General features: G+C 37.0%; 1 protein-coding gene across 2 annotated transcripts in view; it reads left to right on the top strand.

The window, feature by feature from the left end:
• Positions 1 to 20,451, top strand: part of pum1 (pumilio RNA-binding family member 1) — a 91,116-nt gene that overhangs the window by 57,127 nt on the left and 13,538 nt on the right. For both annotated transcript variants that reach the window (XM_061930999.2, XM_061930998.2), the window contains exons 17-19: positions 6,831 to 6,960; positions 7,046 to 7,180; positions 15,991 to 16,128. In XM_061930999.2, coding sequence (XP_061786983.1) covers positions 6,831 to 6,960; positions 7,046 to 7,180; positions 15,991 to 16,128 — 403 coding nt within the window. The remainder of the gene's footprint in view (positions 1 to 6,830; positions 6,961 to 7,045; positions 7,181 to 15,990; positions 16,129 to 20,451) is intronic.

The raw sequence follows: 20,451 nt of genomic DNA, 5'->3' as shown, positions 1-20,451 counted from the left end.
TGTGACCCAAATAAATAATAAGACAACAAACACCATAATCACATCTTTCAGCCAGAACTGGTCCACCAGCAATAACATTATTTTATATTTTCACTTCTTCTTGAACATTTGTTTTCTAATTTATGGAATTTCTTTTGATTCAGCCATAAAATTAATGAAATAATCTTTGAATTTTGTTTTTAAAATGTTAAAAATAGCTTTTAATAATGTATTCTGAAACAGTTTAAAATAATCAGAGAACTGTCTAACACTGACCCTACACAACTATGTGGCACAATTAAGTCTTTTTTTTTTTAAAGCGAAAGAGGTAATTTCAACAGCATCCTATGTCATATCTACATGTAATAAGATTTGTAACAAGGCAAACCGTTTGTAAATTGGTCGAAAATCGAGCAAGTTATGGTAATTTAAGTAGTACATGTACCATTGACATCAATGTAATGATTGGGGCTAGATGTCTGAAGTAAGATGGCTACAATGTTGCTACACTGGAGAATGATTGGTCATATGAAAAATGCTCACAGCCAATCAGAAAGAAGGGGCCGTCTAAGCATACCCGCCCCCAAAGTGCCAAAAAGAAACCATGACAGCGCGAAGAGAGATGCCAGGAGTACACAGAGAGCGCACAGAAAGGCGTCGCGCAAGCAGAAAGGCACCGCGCGCGTGCAAAATGGTGTCGCGCGCGCACGAAGTGGAGAATCAGCGCGCGATAACAGTTTTTATGCGCTCGGATTTTTGGCACTAATGTGACGCCATACAGTTGCCATTGTTTCCAAACGAGCGAACGATCATGGAATCAGCCGGAGAAAAATCGCAAACGAGTCTTAAACCGAAAAGAAAACTGCAGTCATTCCGTGAAGAATATTCAAAAGCCTATCCGGGAATAATTATCCGTTCCAAAAAGGGTGAAAACTACGCGAATTGCACCTTGTGCAGACAAGATTTTTCGATCGGACACGGAGGAATTAGCGATGTAAAAGACCACGTTGGGACAAAAAAACACAAGTCTAATGCCGTTGCTAGCGATACAAGTGGAAAACTTTCAACGTTTTTCGTCGCCCAAACAGTGATGGTTTTAGCAACATTTTAACCTGTCTGAATGCTAATAATCATTTTGCGTTTTTCTGATTTCAAAAGTTGGCAGGTATGCGATACGATATATACAGTCGTGGAATGAACACATTATTACGCCTAATTTTGTTGTGATGCCCCGTTGGATGCATTAAACAATGTAACAAGGTTTTACAAATTAATTCAACTCAAGTTATGGAAAAAAATGCCAACATGACACTGCCATATTTATAATTGAAGTCACAAAGTGCATTTTTTTTTGTGACATGCCTCAAAACAGCAGCTTGGAATTTTGGGACATGAGGAGGTTGGGGGGGAGTGTATATTGTAGCGTCCCGGAAGAGTTAGTGCTGCAAGGGGTTCTGGGTATTTGTTCTGTTGTGTTATGGTGCGGATGTTCTCCCGAAAAATGTGTTTGTCATTCTTGTTTGGTTTGGGTTCACAGTGTGGCGCATATTTGTAACAGTGTTAAAGTTGTTTATACGACCACCCTCAGTGTGACCTGTATGGTTGTTGACCAAGTATGCACTGCATTCACTTGTGTGTGTGAAAAGCCGTAGGTATTATGTGATTGGGCCGGCACGCAAAGGCAGTGCCTTTAAGGTTTATTGACGCTCTGTACTTCTCCCTACGTCCATGTACACAGCGGCGTTTTAAAAAGTCATACATTTTACTTTTTGAAACAGATACCGATAATTTCCGATATTACATTTTCAAGCATTTATCGGTTGATAATATCGGCAGCCCGATATTATCGGACATCTCTAGCAAAAACTAAATAATTTCCCTCCACAAAAAATGTCAAAGTGGAATTTTTGATATGAAGTAATTGGAGCCTTCAAGGTTTGTGTACCTTCCATTCATTCTAATTCCAATTCTGAAACGCAAATCACAAAACTAAATTATGGCCGTTTTTCTATTTTTATTATACATGGCAGATTTGAAAACAAAGAAAAAAGGGTTGATTTTCATTTAAATATTGCCATAAAATTGGATTTTGTGCTGTTGTCCTATTATGGATTTTTATTTTTCCAGATAAACACAAAAATCTAATATATGTTCATCCAAAATGCAAAAATGCATGTTTATCTGTGTGATGACAAATTGAACCGGAGGCGTTATTTTAGATTTTCCTTTGCGTTCAGCATGTTTTTAGCATACCGGTAGCATTGTTCAGCAGGAGTCCCATTGTCGTTTTAAAAAAGTGTCATTAAATAGTTGCCCAACTTTGTGTTTATGTGGAAAAAAAAAAAATCCTTAAAAGGAAAACGGCACAAAATCAATTGTATGGCAATATTTTCATGAAAATCCACCCTTTTTTGTTTGTTTTAAAATCTGCCATAAATAATAAAAATAGAAAAATGGCCCTAATTTTTGTTTTTTGATTTGCGTTTCAGAATTGGAAATAGACTGAACACTGACCCTTCAATAGGTGAAATCATGACATTTTATTTTATTTATTAGTTATTTTTGAGCAATGACCTTTTTAAAAAAGAAAAACAATTACGCTACAAATCTTGTGGATCCCAAAGGACCTCAAAGAGCCCAATTGAAGATAAGTCATATCACTTAAGTCTCCAGTTCAACTTCAGATCTATCTGTCGATTTTATGTTTTTATGTTTGTTTTGGTTTTTCGCCCTTTTTTGTCAAAGAAAACATTTTTTTACAGTATTACTAAACAGAAAAAATATGCAATATTCTCCCCCCAATTTATTTTTAAGTGAAATTATTTGACTCTTGAATATGACAATAATTCATAACAACATCATTATTTTTTGCGCAATGACCTTTTAAAAAAGAAAAAAAAAATACATTAAAATTCTTGGGGATCCAAAAGGACCTCAAAGGGCCCACTTGAAGATAAGTCATATTTTTGTTTTACTTTTAACACTCAAGTTTCGAGATCAACTTCAGATCTGTCTGTCAATTTTATGTTTTTATGTTTTTTTGTTTGTTTGTTTTTGCCCTTTTTGTCAAAGAAAACAGTATTACTAAACAGAAAAAGTAAGGAAAACTCCCCCCTCCAAAATGTTTTTAAGTGGCATATTTGAAGTGAAATTATTTGAATATGTCAATAATTCATAACAACTTTGATTTTAATTCAGTATTATTTTTTGAGCAATGACATTTTAAAAAAGAAAAAATAATAACACTAAAATTCTTGGGGATCCAAAAGTACCCAATTGAAGGATAAGTCTTACATTTTTTAAGAACTTTTAACACTTATGTCTCAAGATCAATTTCAGATCTATCCTTTAATTTTAAGTTTTTTGTTTTTGTTTTTGTGCCCTTTTGGTCAAAGAAAACTTTGTTTTTGCAGTGTTAGCAAACAGAAAAAGTATTCAATATTTTTCCTCAAATATGGAATATTTGATGTGAAATTATTGGAGCCTTAAATACATCAATAATTAATAACATTGGTTTGTATCTATTATTAAAATAATATAAGTCATTTTTTTACTTTCAACATTTAAGTCTCTTAATAACTTCATGTAAATTCTAATTTTTTTAGGTTTTTAAATATTTGTTTTATGCCTTTATTGTCGAATAAGTATAAGTAAAAAGTATTTTGTTTGGCAAATAAAATATGCATAATTTTTCCCCAAAAAATATTTCTAAGTAGAATATTTGGCGTGAAGTAATTGAAGCCTTCAATAAGTCAAATTCATAACATTTGATTTTATTCATTATTTTTGAGCAATGACCTTTTAAAAAAAATAAATACATTTACACTAACATTCTTGGGGTTCCAAAAGGACCCCAAAGAGCCCAATTGAAGATAAGTCATATATTTTTAGTTTTAAGTCTCTAGATCACTTCAAAACTATCTGTCAATTTTAAGTTTTTAATAAAAAAAAAAAAGTATGCTCTTTTTGTCAAAGAAATTGTTTTTTACAGTATTACTAAACAGAAAAAGTACACAATATTTCCCCCCTGAAAATTTTAAAGTGGAATATTTTATGTGAAATTATTTGAGCCTTGAATATGTCAATTCATAAAATTGATTTGAAATCATTATTTTTTGAGCAAGGACATTTCAAAAAAGAAAAAAATCACACTAAAATTCTTGGGGATCCAAAAGGACCCAATTGAAGTCTTACATTTACAAAAAACTTTTAACACTTGTCTCGATCAATTTCAAATCTATCCTTAAATTTTAAGTTGTTTTTTGTTTGTTTTGTGCCCTTTTTGTCAAAGAAAGCTTTGTTTTTACAGTGTTAGCAAACAGAAAAAGTATTCAATATTTTTCCTAAAATATGGAATATTTGATGTGAAATTATTGGAGCCTTAAAAATATCAATAATTAATATCATTGATTTGTAGCAATTACTAAAATAAAATGAAGCTTTTTTGTTTTTACTTTCAACATTTAGGTCTCAATAACTTCAGATTTGTCTGTCGAAGTTTTTTTTTAAATATTTGTTTAATGCCCTTTTTGTCAAAAAACTTTGTATTGTATCCGGCAAATTAACATAATATGCAATATGTTTCCCAAAAAACATTTTAAAGTGGAATATTTGGTGTTAAGTAATTACGGCCTTCAATAGGTCAATTCCTAACATTTGATTTCATTCATTGTTATTTTTGGAGCATTGACTTTTTAAAAAAAGAAAACAAATTACACTACAATTCTTGTGGATCCAAAAGGACCCCAAAGGTCCCAATTGAAGATAACTCATATATTTTTAGTCTTAAGTCTCTAGATCAACTTCAAAACTATCCGTCAATTTTAAGTTTTTATATATTTTTTTATGCCCTTTTTGTCAAAGAAAACTTTGTTTGTATAGTATTACTAAACAGAAAAGGTATGCAATATTTTCCCCCTGAAAATTTTAAAGTGGAATGTTTGATGTGAAATGATTTGAGGCTTGAATATGTCAATAATTCATAACAACTTTGATTTTAATTCATTATTATTTATTGAGCAATGACATTTTTAAAAAGAAAAATAATCACACTAAAATTCTTGGAGATCCGATTGAAAATAAGTATTTTTTTCTTTTCTTTTTTTACTTTTGACACTTAAGTCTCGATCAATTTCAGATCTATCCTTCAATTTTAAGTTGTTTTTTTTTCTCTTAGTTTATGCCATCTTTAATTTTTACAGTGTAAGCACACAAAAATAGTATGCAATATTTTCCTTAAAAAATGAATATTTGATGTGGAATTATTGGAGCTTTAAATATATCAATAATTAATCACATTGACTTGCATCTATTATTAAAATACATTTTTGAATTTTTGATTTTTTACTTTCAACATTTGGGTCTCAGTAACTTCAGATCAGTTAAGTATTTTTTTTTTTAAAGTTTTTTTAATATTAGTTTCATGCCCTTATTGTCAAAGAAAACATTTTATACGGCAAATAAACAAAATCGGCATAATTTTTTCCCCAAAAAATATTTTAAAGTGGAATATTTGACCTGAAGTATTTGGAGCCTTCAATGGGTCAATAATTCATCACATTGACTTGCATCTATTATTATTAAAATGCATTTTATTAAAAAAAAAATGTTACTTTCAACATTTAGGTCTCAATAACTTCAGATCTGTTAAGTTGTTTTTCTTTGTTTTTTAATATTAGTTTCATGCCCTTATTGTCAAAGAAAACATATTTTATACGGCAAATAATCAAAATCTGCATTACATTTTTACCAAAAAATATTTTAAAGTGTAATATTTGACGTGAAGTAATTGGAGCCTTAAATAGGTCAATAATTCATCACATTGACTTGCATCTATTATTATTAAAATACTTTTTTTTTTTTTTTTTTTACTTTCAACATTTAGGTCTCAATAACTTCAGATCTGTTAAGTAGTTTTTTTAATATTAGTTTCATGCCCTTATTCTCAAAGAAAACATATTTTATACGGCAAATAAACAAAATATGCATTATTTTTTCCCCAAAAAATATTTTAAAGTGGAATATTTGACATGACGTAATTGGAGCCTTCAATAGGTCAATAATTCATCACATTGACTTGCATTTATTATTATTAAAATACATTTTAATTTTTTATTTTTTTTACCGGTACTTTCAACATTTAGGTCTCAATAACTTCAGATCTGTTAAGTTTATTTATTTATTTTTTAATATTAGTTTCATGCCCTTATTGTCAAATAAAACATATTTTATACGGCAAATAAACAATCTGCATTGTTTTTCCCAAAAAATATTTAAAGTGGAATATTTGACGTGAAGTAATTGGAGCCTTCAATAGGTCAATAATTCATCACATTCATTTTGATTCCTTATTATTTATGAGCAACGACAGTTTAAAAAAAAAAGCAGATATTAGTCAATATTAAAACTTTTCCCCGTTACACTTCATCCATTTGCTCTTTTATTCCACTTTTTTTGTGAATTTTCATCGTATCTTTAGAATGTGCAGTGGGTCATTAATAAATGAGCTGCGGGCCGCACTGTGCAGGATTGGTCTGCTACAAATCGTCTTTTCACTTGTAGTGTCCCGTTACTTGTGTCCAAGTAATGCCTTCATCCACAATGACTTGCAGTCGGCCCATTCCAGACCTTTTCCCTCTTATCTCTACTTCAGTCTGGCATCCATCACTCTGCCTCTTTACAGGCTCCTTCTTTGTTTTTGATCTCCTTTTGAGGGATAAAAAGCTTTTGCCGCCTGCTTCTTTAGGTCTCAATTTGAAGTTCAATAGATTTGAAGGACTTATCGCCAAGATAAAATTGAAACCTAATCCAACACGGAGGCATCAATAACCGTGTGTGTGTGTGTTGTGCAGGTTCATCCAGTTGAAGTTGGAGCGAGCCAGTCCAGCCGAGCGCCAGCTGGTTTTCAGTGAAATCCTGCAGGCCGCCTACCAGCTCATGGTGGACGTCTTCGGCAACTACGTCATCCAGAAGTTTTTTGAGGTGCGCGTGAGTACTGTGGGCTACTCAAGCCGGAGTTTTGAGAAGAGGTTTTGACTTTTTTGTGTCATGTTTTTTTTCCCCCAAGTTCGGCAGTCTGGACCAGAAGCTGGCGCTGGCCGAGAGGATCCGAGGCCACGTGCTCTCCCTGGCCCTGCAGATGTACGGCTGCAGGGTCATTCAGAAGGCCCTGGAGTTCATCCCCTCCGATCAGCAGGTCATTGTGAGTACGCCACACACCTTTTCATGGAGCTTCAACTAGCTCAGGTCTGCCCACACTTTTTCTGCAGGCCAGCTACTTTTCAATTGACCAAGTGGAAGGTCTACCTCATTCATATTTATCATTTATATTTGAAAGAGAGGTTTTTTGTTAACAAGTTAAGTGTTTAATGATAGTACAAGCATGTTTAACATTCCTTTATTTCATGAAGACAATAATGTAAGTTGGTGTATTAGCTGATTGTGATAATAATAATAGATTTTATTTGTAAAAATTACTTTACATTGAGTAAACAACCTCAAAGTGCTGCAGTGTATTTAAAAAAAAAAGATAATAAAAATAAAAACTAGAACAGCCAAATAGCTAAAACCATACTTGCCAACCTTGAGACCTCCAATTTCGGGAGGTGGGGGGTGGGTGCGGGGGGCGTGGTTAAGAGGGGAGGAGTATATTTAAAGCTAGAATTCACCAAGTGAAGTATTTCATATATATATATATATATATATATATATATATATATATATATATATATATATATATATATATATATATATATATATATATATATCCCCGCGACCCCGAAGGGAATAAGCGGTAGTAAATGGATGGATGGATGTGTATATATATATATATATATATATACTGAAAGTCAATTATTTCTTTTATATATATATATATATATATATATATATATAAATAAATAAAAGAAATAAAAGAAATACTTGAATTTCAGTGTTCATTTATTTACACATATACACACACATAACACTCATCTACTCATTGTTGAGTTAAGGGTTGCATTGTCCATCCTTGTTCTATTCTCTGTCACTATTTTTCTAACCATGCTGAACACCCTCTCTGATTATGCATTGATGGGTGGCACGCACAAAAGTGCTTTCATCAAATGCACTAGATGGCAGTATTGTCCTGTTTAAGAGTGTCACAACATTGCTGTTTACGGCAGACGGACTGCTTTACTGTAGACATTCTTTATATTGTGGGAAAGCGGACTCAGGTCCGCATGGAGCTGGAGGGGGCGTGGCCTCCAGCTCCGCCTGAATTTCGGGAGATTTTCGGGAGAAAATTTGTCCCGGGAGGTTTTCGGGAGAGGCGCTGAATTTCGGGAGTCTCCCGGAAAATCCGGGAGGGTTGGCAAGTATGGCTAAAACTAGTATGCATATATCTAAAAAAAGGCTTTTTTAAAAAGAAGGGTTTTTAAGCCTTTTTTAAAAGCATCCACAGTCTTGTGGTGCCCTCAGGTGGTCAGGGAGAGCGTTCCACAGACTGGGAGCATGATGACTTGCATTGATTGGAATAAGACAGTAGTGATGATAACGTCCACATTTTCAAATGGAGGAGAAAAAAAGTCATCCTTTCTGTCCAACACCACATGAAAGTGGTTGCCTTTTGCCGTCTTATTTGTCCAGCTTCAGTACTCCTTTTTATACACTTTACAAGAAATACATTGGCGGCAAACGCCATAGCTTGCCAGCTTGTGCACGGCAGCCTTCTGAGACTCTTATTTTGTTACCGCAGCGCTTTTATTGTGAAGACCGGAACTGTGCAGTCGGTCTTTAGAGTTTTGACGGCAGTTACGGCGCGAGAGTTTGTTTAAATAAAATGTGTTTCTCGCCTTCCTGTCGGTCATTTTTTCTTAATAATGATCTGGCAGCAGCCAGCGTCATCTCACAAGACCCTCTGGTGCGTGAATGTCAATCAAGTGACGTCTTGGTGAAGATTGATGATCGATCATTTTTAGGTCTATTTTTACATACTCCTTTTTATACACTTTACAAGAAATACATGGGCGGCAAACGCCGTAGCTTGCTAGCTTGTGCACGCCAGCTTTCTGAGACTCTTATTTTGTTAGCGCAGGCAGGATGGAGCGGCGCTTGTATTGTGAAGACAGGAACTGTGCAGTCGGTCTTTAGAGTTTTGACGGCAGGTACGGCGCGAGAGTCTGTTGAAATAAAATGAGTTTCTAGCCTTTCTGTCGGTCATTTTTTCTTAATAATGATCTGGCAGCAGCCAGCATCATCTCACGAGATCCTTGGGTCCCGTGAATGTCAATCAAGTGACGAAAGTGACGTCTTGGTGAAGATCGATGGATAATTTTTAGGTCTATTTTTTAATGCCTGGCTGGCGATCGACTGACACATTCTCCGCCACCGACATAATGGGCACCCTTGAACTAGCGTGTACTATGAGCAGAAACGATCCAAATTCAAGCTGCGAGCAGCCTTCCCGGAGCCCCTCGCCCCCCCCTTTCATGGAGTTGTTCAGGCATGTGCGGTCACGTCCTTCCCGATGCCCTGATCCATCACTAAAAATTCCAGGAAGATCAAAGCATGTGTAAGGAAGTTATGACTGTTGTCATTTTCCACCATTAGGGGGCAGTGTTGGCGCAGCAGTAATCCGTTAGGTCCCACACACCATCTAAAAGCATACTTGCCAACCTTGAGACCTCCGATTTCGGGAGGTGGGGGGTGGGGGCGTGGTTAAGAGGGGAGGAGTATATTGACAGCTAGAATTCACCAAGTCAAGTATTTCATACATAAATACAAATATATATATATATATATATATATATTAAGGCTGCAGCTACCGATTATTTTTCTATCGATTAATCTATAGATTATTTTTTTCGATTAATCGGTTAATCTATAGATTTTTTCCCCGATTAATCTATAGATTATTTTTCCTTTTACCGATTATTTTTTTAATTTAAAATGAAGATGAAAAAATAAATGTAGGCCAATTTTTTCAAAAGGCATGGCTTTTATTTACAAAAAAAAAGAGAAGTATGGCCACTCAGTCAACATTGACAACAACATGACAAAATATTCTGTAACAATGTAAACATTTAAAACTTTTAACATTTAACAAAAGTACAATTATTGCTTATTTTGCTTTAAAATGTGCAAAAATAAAGATAAACATCCAATACAAAAAAGTGCAAAACGGAAATATTCTGTAACAACAGTGTAAACATTTCAACAAAAGTAAAAGTATTGCTTATTTTGCTTAATAACACAATGATAGTATGATTAAAGTGAAAGTTAATTGTTCGTTTGTACATAGTATATGTAACTGTTAAAGTTAAAGTACCAATGATTGTCACACACACACACTAGGTGTGGTGAAATTTGTCCTCTGCATTTGACCCATCCCCTTGTTCACCCCCTGGGAGGTGAGGGGAGCAGTGGTGCCGCGCCCAGGAATCATTTTTGGTGATTTAACCCCCAATTCCAACCCTTGATGCTGAGTGCCAAGCAGGGAGGTAATGGGTCCCATTTTTATAGTCTTTGGTATGACTCGGCCGCGGTTTGAACTCACAACCTACCGATGTCAGGGCGGACACTCTAACCAACCGCCACTCATTTGGCCAAAGCCCCTAGTGCAGAGGTGTCAGTCGTTTTCACCGAGGGCCACATTGCAGTCGTGTTTGGCCCCAGAGAGCCGCTTCGAACAGTGAATACTATTATTACACAATTTTTTTTAATGCATTTTATTAGATTTTTTTTTTAAACTAAAATGTAAAAAAAAATGTATTGTAAGTTGCAATAATTTCACCTTGAAATGTAGTGTATATTACTGTAAATAGAAATGAAAAACTGCTGTTTTTATGGTATTAAAAAAAAAAGGCAGCTCAGTTGCCAGAATTTTACTGTAAAATGTACATGCTTTTTTACTGTAAATAAAAAAAAACTACAATTTTGGCACCTGAGTTGCCAGTTTGTTTGTTTTTTTACCGCGAATCAACAACTGTAGATTATTCGGTGTATTACTGTAAATGCCAAAACGGCACCACAGTTTATTACAGTCAAAAAAAGTACAGTTTTTTTTCATTTAGAGAAAAATGCTGTAAAAAACACAGTAGATTTCACAATTTTACCATGAAATCTATTGCTACTTTTACATTGCACACTTTGATGGATAACTTGCTTTGAAATCATTATTATTAGTATTTATTACTATTTAAAAAATGGCTTGAATGTTTGATTATATATTTTTACATTATTAGACAATATTTAAGTTAACATAATTTGTGCTTACATGGATTACATTTTCTTTCTCCCAAAATAAAAAGAATGCTTTTAGTAAGAAAAGTTACAGAGCTTTATTGGTACATATTATTTCCAGGCTTTTGAGGGCCAAATAATATGAAGTGGCAGGCCACATCTGGCCTCTGGGCCTTGAGTTTGACACCTGTGCTCTAGGAGGAGTTTGTTCAAGTACGAGCCCTGTTTTTCGCCGAAAATCAAGACGGCCGACTTCCTGTTCGTTTTCAGGTTTGGGCTCCTGTGACTTTTACATGCGTCTCATCATGATAGACGTCTCCTGCCATTTTCCCGTGGATACGCTAAACTGGTAGGAGAGGCTAATTTTTTAAAATTTTAAAGTTGGCGCTAGAGAGCCAATTTTTAAATGTCATTATCGTTTCCCCTAAATGCAAAAAAAAAAAATGTTCGCCATACCTGACGCGCCCGCAAATTATGGGGACTTTCCGTGCATGTTAAGGGCCTCTAAAAGGCGTCCAAACGGAGCAATTTCAATAGGGGTCCCCCCAGTCCTTCCCAAGAGCCATGAAAATATTCAGAAAGATATGACTGTTCTACTTTTTCGCCACAAGGGGGCGATATTGGTGTCAATTTAAAAGTGTAGTCACAATCAGAGCCCAACCTAAAAGCCTTCTGATCATTAAAGTGCAGTAATGACACTTTGATGGTCGATTGAGCAGTTTTTGCCGCCAGGCTCCGCCCACTACAAATGGGTACCAACTAGAGATGTCCGATAATATCGGACTGCAGATATTATCGGCCGATAAATGCTTTAAAATGTAATATCAGAAATTATCGGTATCTGTTTCAAAAAGTAACATTTATGACTTTTTAGAACGCCGCTGTACGGAGTGGTACAGAGCGCCAATAAACCTTAAAGGCACTGCCTTTGCGTGCCGGCACAGTCACATAATATCTACGGCTTTTCACACACACAAGTGAATGCAAGGCATACTTGGTCAACAGCCATACAGGTCACACTGAAGGTTGGCCGTATAAACAACTTTAACACTGTTACAAATATGCGCCACACTGTGAACCCACACCAAACAAGAATGACAAACACATTTCGGGAGAACATCCGCACCGTAACACAACATAAACACTACAGAACAAATACCCAGAACCCCTTGCAGCACTAACTCTTACAATATACACCCCCCCGCTATCCCCTACCCCTGCCCCACCTCAACCACGCCCACCTCAACCTCCTCATGCTCTCTCAGGGAGAGCGTGCCCCAAATTCCAAGCTGCTGTTTTGAGGCATGTTAAAAAAAATAATGCACTTTGTGACTTCAATAATAAATATGGCAGTGCCATGTTGGCATTTTTTTTTTCCATAACGAGTTGATTTATTTTGGAAAACCTTGTTACCGTATTTTCCGCACTATAAGGCGCACCGGATTATTAGCCGCACCTTCAATGAATGGCATATTTCATAACTTTGTCCACCAATAAGCCGCCCCGGACTATAAGCCGCGCCTACGCTGCGCTAAAGGGAATGTCAAAAAAACAGTCAGATAGGTCAGTCAAACTTTAATAATATATTAAAAACCAGCGTTCTAACAACTCTGTTCACTCCCAAAATGTACGCAAATGTGCAATCACAAACATAGTAAAATTCAAAATAGTGCAGGGCAATAGCAACATAATGTTGCTCGAACGTTAATGTCACAACACACAAAATAAACATAGCGCTCACTTTCTGAAGTTATTCTTCATTCGTAAATCCTTCGTCTTCGGTGTCCGAAGTGAAAAGTTGGGCAAATTTACGATCCACTGGCAGATGTTGGCGTCGTCTGGCGCTGCCTCCTCGTCTTAGTGAAGGTGTGTTCGCCTTCTGTCATCCATTGTTCCCACGCAGTTAGCAGTCTAGCTTCGAATGCCCTGTTGACACCAATATCTAGCGGCTGGAGGTCTTTTGTCAATCCACCCGGAATGACGGCGAGTATTGAATTAAGCGCGTAAGCGTGTCTCTCAATGTGCTGTTATGAGCTAGCAAATATAACAACTACACTACCCAGCATGCAACGATAGTTACGAGCATGCGCGGTAGCCCTGAGAAGCGTTGTCGTATGCTGGCAGTTAGAATGTGGTTATGAGCACGCTGTGAGAAAACGTTGAGAACTCAGTTAACACGCCTCGTCTGCATTATTTATAATTAGACAGACAACACACTTAATAGGAGCCATTTTGGGGTCTTTACATAAACACACAAATGGAAATGAAACGTCACATATCCCAGCATGCACCGCGCGCTTCTTCTACGGGGAAAAAAGATGGCGGCTGTTTACCGTAGTTGCGAGACCTAAACTTTATAAAAATGAATCTTAATATTTATCCATATATAAAGCGCACCGGGTTATAAGGCGCACTGTCAGCTTTTGAGAAAATTTGTGGTTTTTAGGTGCGCCTTATAGTGCGGAAAATACGGTACATTGTTTAATGCATCCAGCGGGGCATCACAACAAAATTAGGCATAATAATGTGTTAATTCCACAACTGTATATATCGGTATCGGTTGATATCGGAATCTGTAATTAAGAGTTGGACAATATCGGAATGTCGGATATCGGCAAAAAAGCCATTATCGGACATCTCTAATGATTTATGATCTAGAATTAACTTAGAGGCAGCAGTGAAGCGTACAGCTTATTAATTAAACTCGATACATGTTAACTGTTAGCATGCTTGCATGTTAACATTAGCATCCTAACTTTTTTAGTTAATTTTGCTGCCATCCACTTTAGAGTCAAAGAACTTGGTACATGGCACATGCTAACTGGTAGCAGGATAACATTAGCCTGCTAACTTTTTTAGCTAATTTTGCAGAGGCACTTATCTTTATACTTAACACATGCTAACTGTTAGCATGCTTATTTTAGCATGCCAACTTTTGTCAGTTAATTTTGCTGCCGTACACCTCAGAGTCATATATCTTGGCACTTGACTCATGTCAACTATTAGCAGGCTAACATTAGCATGCAGATTTTTGTCAGCAAATTTTACAGCCGTACAACCTTATTAATTTAACTCGATACATGACACGTGTTAACTGTTAGCATGCTTGCGCGTTAACTTTAACATGCTAACTTTTTCTTTGCAGTCGTACACCTTAGTCATTTAACGTGATACATGACATGTTAACTGTTAGCACGCTAACAATTTTTGCCAACTTTGCCGCCGTACACCTTAGAGTCGTATAATTTGGTACCTGACACGTTAGCATGCGAACATTTACATTCTAACTCATTTAGCCAATTTTGAAGCCTTCCATCTCAGAGCCCTATGACTTGGTACTTGACACATGCTAACTGTTAGCATGCTAGCATGTGAACACTAGCTTGTTAACTTTTCCAGCCAATTTGGCAGCCAAACACCTCAGATTCATATAACTTCCTACTTGACATATGCTAACTGTTAACATGCCAAGTTTATTAACCGCTCAAGGCCCAAGCTGTTTGTTTACATGCTTTTTTTATTTCTCTTTGCTATTTGGGCTTATTGGACCCTAATTAGAATACAAACTAAGAATCATTTTTTGATATGATGTACTTAGTCCATAAGTACACAAACGTGTACTTCATGTTTAGTGACATGCTAATTCTTATTTTTACACTTTTTTTTCTCCAAATTCCATTGTATGTTATACTCTTCTGACACCACCAGGTGGCAGTATAAGTGTCCAAATAAGCGGCCATAAGACCCCAATTCAGTAGTGTACACAATTTTGGAAATAAGAGCTAAAAGGTGCTGTCCACGCATGTGGCCACTAAGCCTTTAGACGTCTTAATCCTAAAATGTTTGTTGGGTGGTCACAGCAACGGGAGAACGTGACGTAATTCGTGCCCGCCGACCCCCGTAAACCCCACAATGCAAGGGGGTGGGTGCCCGTTCAACGCTGCTCGTCTCTGGTTGTTTTTTATTAGCATGTCCTCCAAAGATATCTCCTTCATGTGTCCTATACAGAAACTATGCACGTTGGTGCTATAATAAGTATTGATGATCAACAAGGAATGTTCTAGTCTAGTCTAGTGTGTGTCAAAATAATTGTATTGAGTTCAGCTCGCCCTGCGAGATGACAAAAGCTGTCTTTGATCCTACCAAGCAAAAGGCTTGTAAAACTCCACTGTGTAGGATGGGGAGCGACATGAGGGTGTCGGTTTCTTTGATGTATTGTAATCCACAGGAAGATTTTGTCTCGACCCGAGATCTACAAAGCGGAGAGGAAGCAGGGCCTGACTCCCCTCCAGGCACCTTTTCTTTGAACTGTTTTGTAACCAAAGGCGACGGCTGTTTACGACCCCTGTCCCTTTAGAAACAGCTGTTGCCATGTAATCAGGGAAAGTCCAAATAAAAGAGGAGGCGTACAATCTTTCGTGGGACGACACTGTCTACGCGTATCTCTTCAATTGAGCTAAATTGAATTCTGTCTCTGTTTAATTCCTTGCTTCTTGTCTTGTTTAATAGATGTCATCAGTGTTTGAACCTGACAGTGTGTACTTTTGCCTCGTATATGACACCAGTGTTGAAAAACCATCCCTTTTAGTGAGCGATGAGATGTTTGGGCGTGTGTGGCGTATCCATCTCTTCCCTAAGTGAGCCGTTTCTCCAAGGCAACTGTTCCGAGCGCAGTGTTATTTCTTGGCCGCGGCCTGTGAAAAATGGGGTCTGGGTAAAAATGCTTTGAGGCACTACTTGGCTCTTCACAAACGATCGCTTGTCCTCCCTCCCTCCCTCCCCTGCCCGCAGAGCGAGATGGTGCGAGAGCTGGATGGCCACGTGTTGAAGTGCGTGAAGGACCAGAACGGCAACCACGTGGTGCAGAAGTGTATCGAATGTGTCCAGCCGCACGCGCTACACTTCATCATAGACGCCTTCAAGGGACAGGTACCCACACGCTCTCCCTGCACTTCCGGTGTTGCGCTCAAACGTCAAAAGTGCCCCGTTTTGCCTGTCGTGACGCATGTTCACTGTGTGCTGTGTTGTCGTGGCAACAGAAAAACCCTAGCCCGGCGGCTCTCGCCATCCCCTATTCACTTGCTAAACGGCCCATTAGCATAACGTGTTAAAAGGCGCATTTTTAGCGCGTTATGCATGCGCCTCCATGCAAACGAGCGTCTCCGTCTTCACACGTCTGCCCACATGTTGTGTGAGAGCGCGTCTCGGGTGTTGTTTGTGCAGGAATTTGTTTTTCACCTTCCCTGTGGCGGCGGGCGGGGCCGTGGTTTATGAAGCAACAACATAACCAAGCCTTCGTTGTAAAGAAGCATAACGTTTTGTTTGCTCGCAGCTTAATTAGAGTACGTGTACTCAACAACAAACTGCCCTACTTTCCGGACGATACAGCGCACTAGTATCAAAGTTGCAATATCAAATATTTTCCCACATATTAGCCGCAGATGTATACGTTGTGAAATGACTTATTTACACAGAAATATTCTGTAAATGTTTATTTACATACTTTAATTTAGGGCTGGGCGATATGGCCTTTTAATAATATCTCGATATTTTTAGGCCATGTCACAATACACAATATATATCTCCATATTTTGCCTTAGCATTGAAAGAACACTTGATGCATATAATCACAGCAGTATGATGATTCTATGTGTCTACATTAAAACATTCTTCTTCATACTACATTAATATATGCTAGTTTTAAACTTTCATGCACAGAGGGAAACCACAACTAAGTCAATTGACCAAAAGTGTATTTATTAAAGAGTTATTAAGCAGTGGCACAAACATTCATGTCATTTCCAAAAGTGCAAGATTGTCAGAGACATTTTAAAACAAGCTTTGAGTGCACTTTTGTGCATGATGTCACTAAGATGACATATCAAAACACTAAATTAAAGTGCACTTTTTGTACAGAACACCACTACAATAGTTTAAAACAAATAAAGTGCACTTTTGTGCATGATGTCACACAAGATATTTCAATAAGTGTCAAATAAAAATGAGCTGCATATTAGGAAATCAAATAGTGTATGTCCTTCACTATGTGGTAGGTTCCTGCGGACGTTTATCTCCTTCTGTTGTTGACTAGTTTTTTCATACGGTGTTGATCTGGAAATGGTTGCCTCTGCATTTTGTTGGTGTGGCACCGAAGGGAGATGTTGACATGCGGAGTTTCAAGCACTTTTCATTCTCTAGCGCAGTGGTTCTCAACCTTTTTTCAGTGATGTACCCCCTGTGAATTTTTTTTTAAATTTAAGTACCCCCTAATCAGAGCAAAGCATTTTTGGTTGAAAAAAAGAGATAAAGAAGTAAAATACAGCACTATGTCATCAGTGTCTGATATATTAAATTGTATAACAGTGCAAATTATTGCTCATTTGTAGTGGTCTTTCTTGAACTATTTGGACAAAAAGATAGGTTTTTATTTATATTTATAAAGGAATTTTGAATTGTTGCTATTTTTAGAATATTTTGAAAAAATCTCACGTACCCCTTGGCATACCTTCAAGTACCCCCAGGGGTACACGTACCCCCATTTGAGAACCACTGCTCTAGCGGGTGACTTTTCAAATGATGCTACGAATTAGCAGCAATGCTACTTTTTGTAGCAACGCTTTTACTTGACATATTGCGGTTGTCTGTTCAACGTATTCCCGCTTGAAGCCACACCACCGCCAGACGATGGACCCTGTGCTGTTTTTCTTGGGAATTAATTCTTCCTCCATTTGTTACCAGATTCGCACCTTCTTTCTCTCGTATTACCACTCGCATCAGAGCTTATGTTACCCATTCCGCTACCTCTCTGCTCCATGAGGGCGTATGACGCGTCAGTATGTGACATATGTAAGAAGGTGCGCTTGTTTTATGCCTCTGTGAGAAGGAGACAGGAAAGAGTGAGAAGAGCCTGTAGTGTAATGCCCGCAGCTAAAAGCAACTGCGTGAGAACGTATACTCCAATATCACGATATAGTCATTTTCTATATCGCACAGAGACAAACCCGCAATATATCGAGTATATTCCATATATCGCCCAGCCCTACTTTAATTGTTTCCAAAGGTTGTCTGTAACACGGCAGTAAAACGGTTGATCAAACAAAACAGAAGTCATGGGCATGGACCCACTTGCTGCCGATCAGGTAAACAGACTCAATAACTCCACAGTAAATTTACAAAACTGAAACAATGAAAAAAGAATACGATTGTAAGCTAATAATACTACGACAAACACTTGTAAACGTGTTTAGAATATTAGCTAATGCTAACGACGCTCGCTTTATTACATTACGATAGCACGTACAAATAAGCATGAAGACACTCCTACAGACATCACACATGTGACGGTTTAGTAAGTAAGAATTGTTTTAGTGGTATTGTAAAACTTGAGTGACGGATGAAGAATCCATACGAGTAGAAACGCTATGGACGATTAGAAGACAGAATTGCACTTCTATGTCCGGTTGAAAGCTTTAAACAGCAGGAAACACTGCAGGCGTTCACCCAACAGCACATGCAGTGAGCAAACTCGTCCACAAGATGCCGTACTTTCCGGACGATACAGCACACAAGTATCAAAGTCACCGTATCAAATATTTTCCCACATATTAGCCACACCTGACTGTAAGCTGCAGATACATACGTTATGAAATGAGTTATTTACACAGAATTATTCTGTAAATGTTTGTTTCCAAATGGTGTCTGTAACACGGCAGTAAAATGGCTGATCAAACAAAACAGAAGTCATGGTCATGGACCACTAGCAAGTTTCTTTCTTTCTTTTCTTTCTTTAGTTTATTTCGAACATGAACACATCTACAGCATAATACATCACACAATTTCATATCATTTCACTTTACATCATGTCCGAAAAGGAGTAGGAAGAAGCAAAGCTTATTTAATCCTACCCCTTTCCCACTTCAGAGCGTTTACAAATATATACATTCATTTACTGACCTTTTTATAGTAAAATGACATCCGTGTAGTTTCGTATAAGACTGGGGGTTCTTTCCACTACAGAGGGGCCCGAGGCCTACTCCAATAATAACACTGAATTGGTCATCTTACTTATAATATTATTTTTATGTCAATTCATATAAATGTTATAATTAATTGAGACGCACTTATGTTAAAAGAAATAAACAAATTGAATGTTTCTTAACTGTCAGTCAAATTAAAGTGCAAATAAAAATACAGCTTCACCACTTTAGTCATAATTTTTGCCTTTGAAGAAAAACTCTAAGACTTAAGCTGCAGGCTACCATATTTTCCGGACTATAGAGCGCACCGGCATGGTATAAAAGCCGCACCCACAAAATGTTAGATGAAAGCGTGTGTAACGCGGCAGTAAAACGGCTGGACAAACAAAACAGAAATATTAATAGATGATGAAATGAACTGAGAAATCTCATATACAAAATATACAACATAAGGTGGCAAAAAACATTTCAATAATGAATAAAGCAAAATACGTCCTAGGCCAAAAATCACTTCATATTCTCTACTGCTCGCTTGTGTTAGCATATCTGAGTTATTGTGCAGGAATATGGGGAAATAACTACGAATGTGCTCTACATTGGTTAACCGTGTTACAAAAAAGATCAATTAGACTGATACATAATGTTGGATATAGAGAACATACAAACACTTTATTTATTGAGTCAAAAATATTAAAGTTTGATGATTTGGTAAAATGGCAAACAGCTAAAATGATGTACAAAGCAAACTATAACCTGCTACCAAAGAATGTACAACAATTTTTCTCAACTAAAGAGGAGAAATATAACCTTAGAGGAAAATGTAATTTAAAACATTTGTATGCACGTACAACACTTAGAACCTTCAGCATATCAGTATGTGGAATTAAATGATGGAATGGATTAAGTAAAGAAGTTAAACATTGTACTGATATGATCCAGTTTAAGAGGTTGTTCAAATGAATAGTACTTACAAAGTACAAAGAAGAAGAATTATGAGAAATACTTTCAACTAGAGATGTCCGATAATAGGCCGATAAATGCTTTAAAATGTAATATCGGAAATTATCGTTATCTGTTTCAAAAAGTAAAATGTATGACTTTTTAAAACGCCGCTGTGTACACGGACGTAGGGAGAAGTACAGAGCGCCAATAAACCTTAAAGTCACTGCCTTTGCGTGCCGGGCCAGTCACATAATATCTACGACTTTTCACACACACACAAGTGAATGCAAGCCATACTTGGTCAACAGCCATACAGGTCACACTGAGGGTGGCC

Source organism: Nerophis lumbriciformis, linkage group LG37, assembly GCF_033978685.3.
Source record: "Nerophis lumbriciformis linkage group LG37, RoL_Nlum_v2.1, whole genome shotgun sequence".
In the NCBI taxonomy this organism is placed as follows: domain Eukaryota; kingdom Metazoa; phylum Chordata; class Actinopteri; order Syngnathiformes; family Syngnathidae; genus Nerophis; species Nerophis lumbriciformis.
The sequence above is the reverse complement of the archived record's forward strand: the minus strand, read 5'-3'. Positions and strand labels throughout refer to the sequence as shown.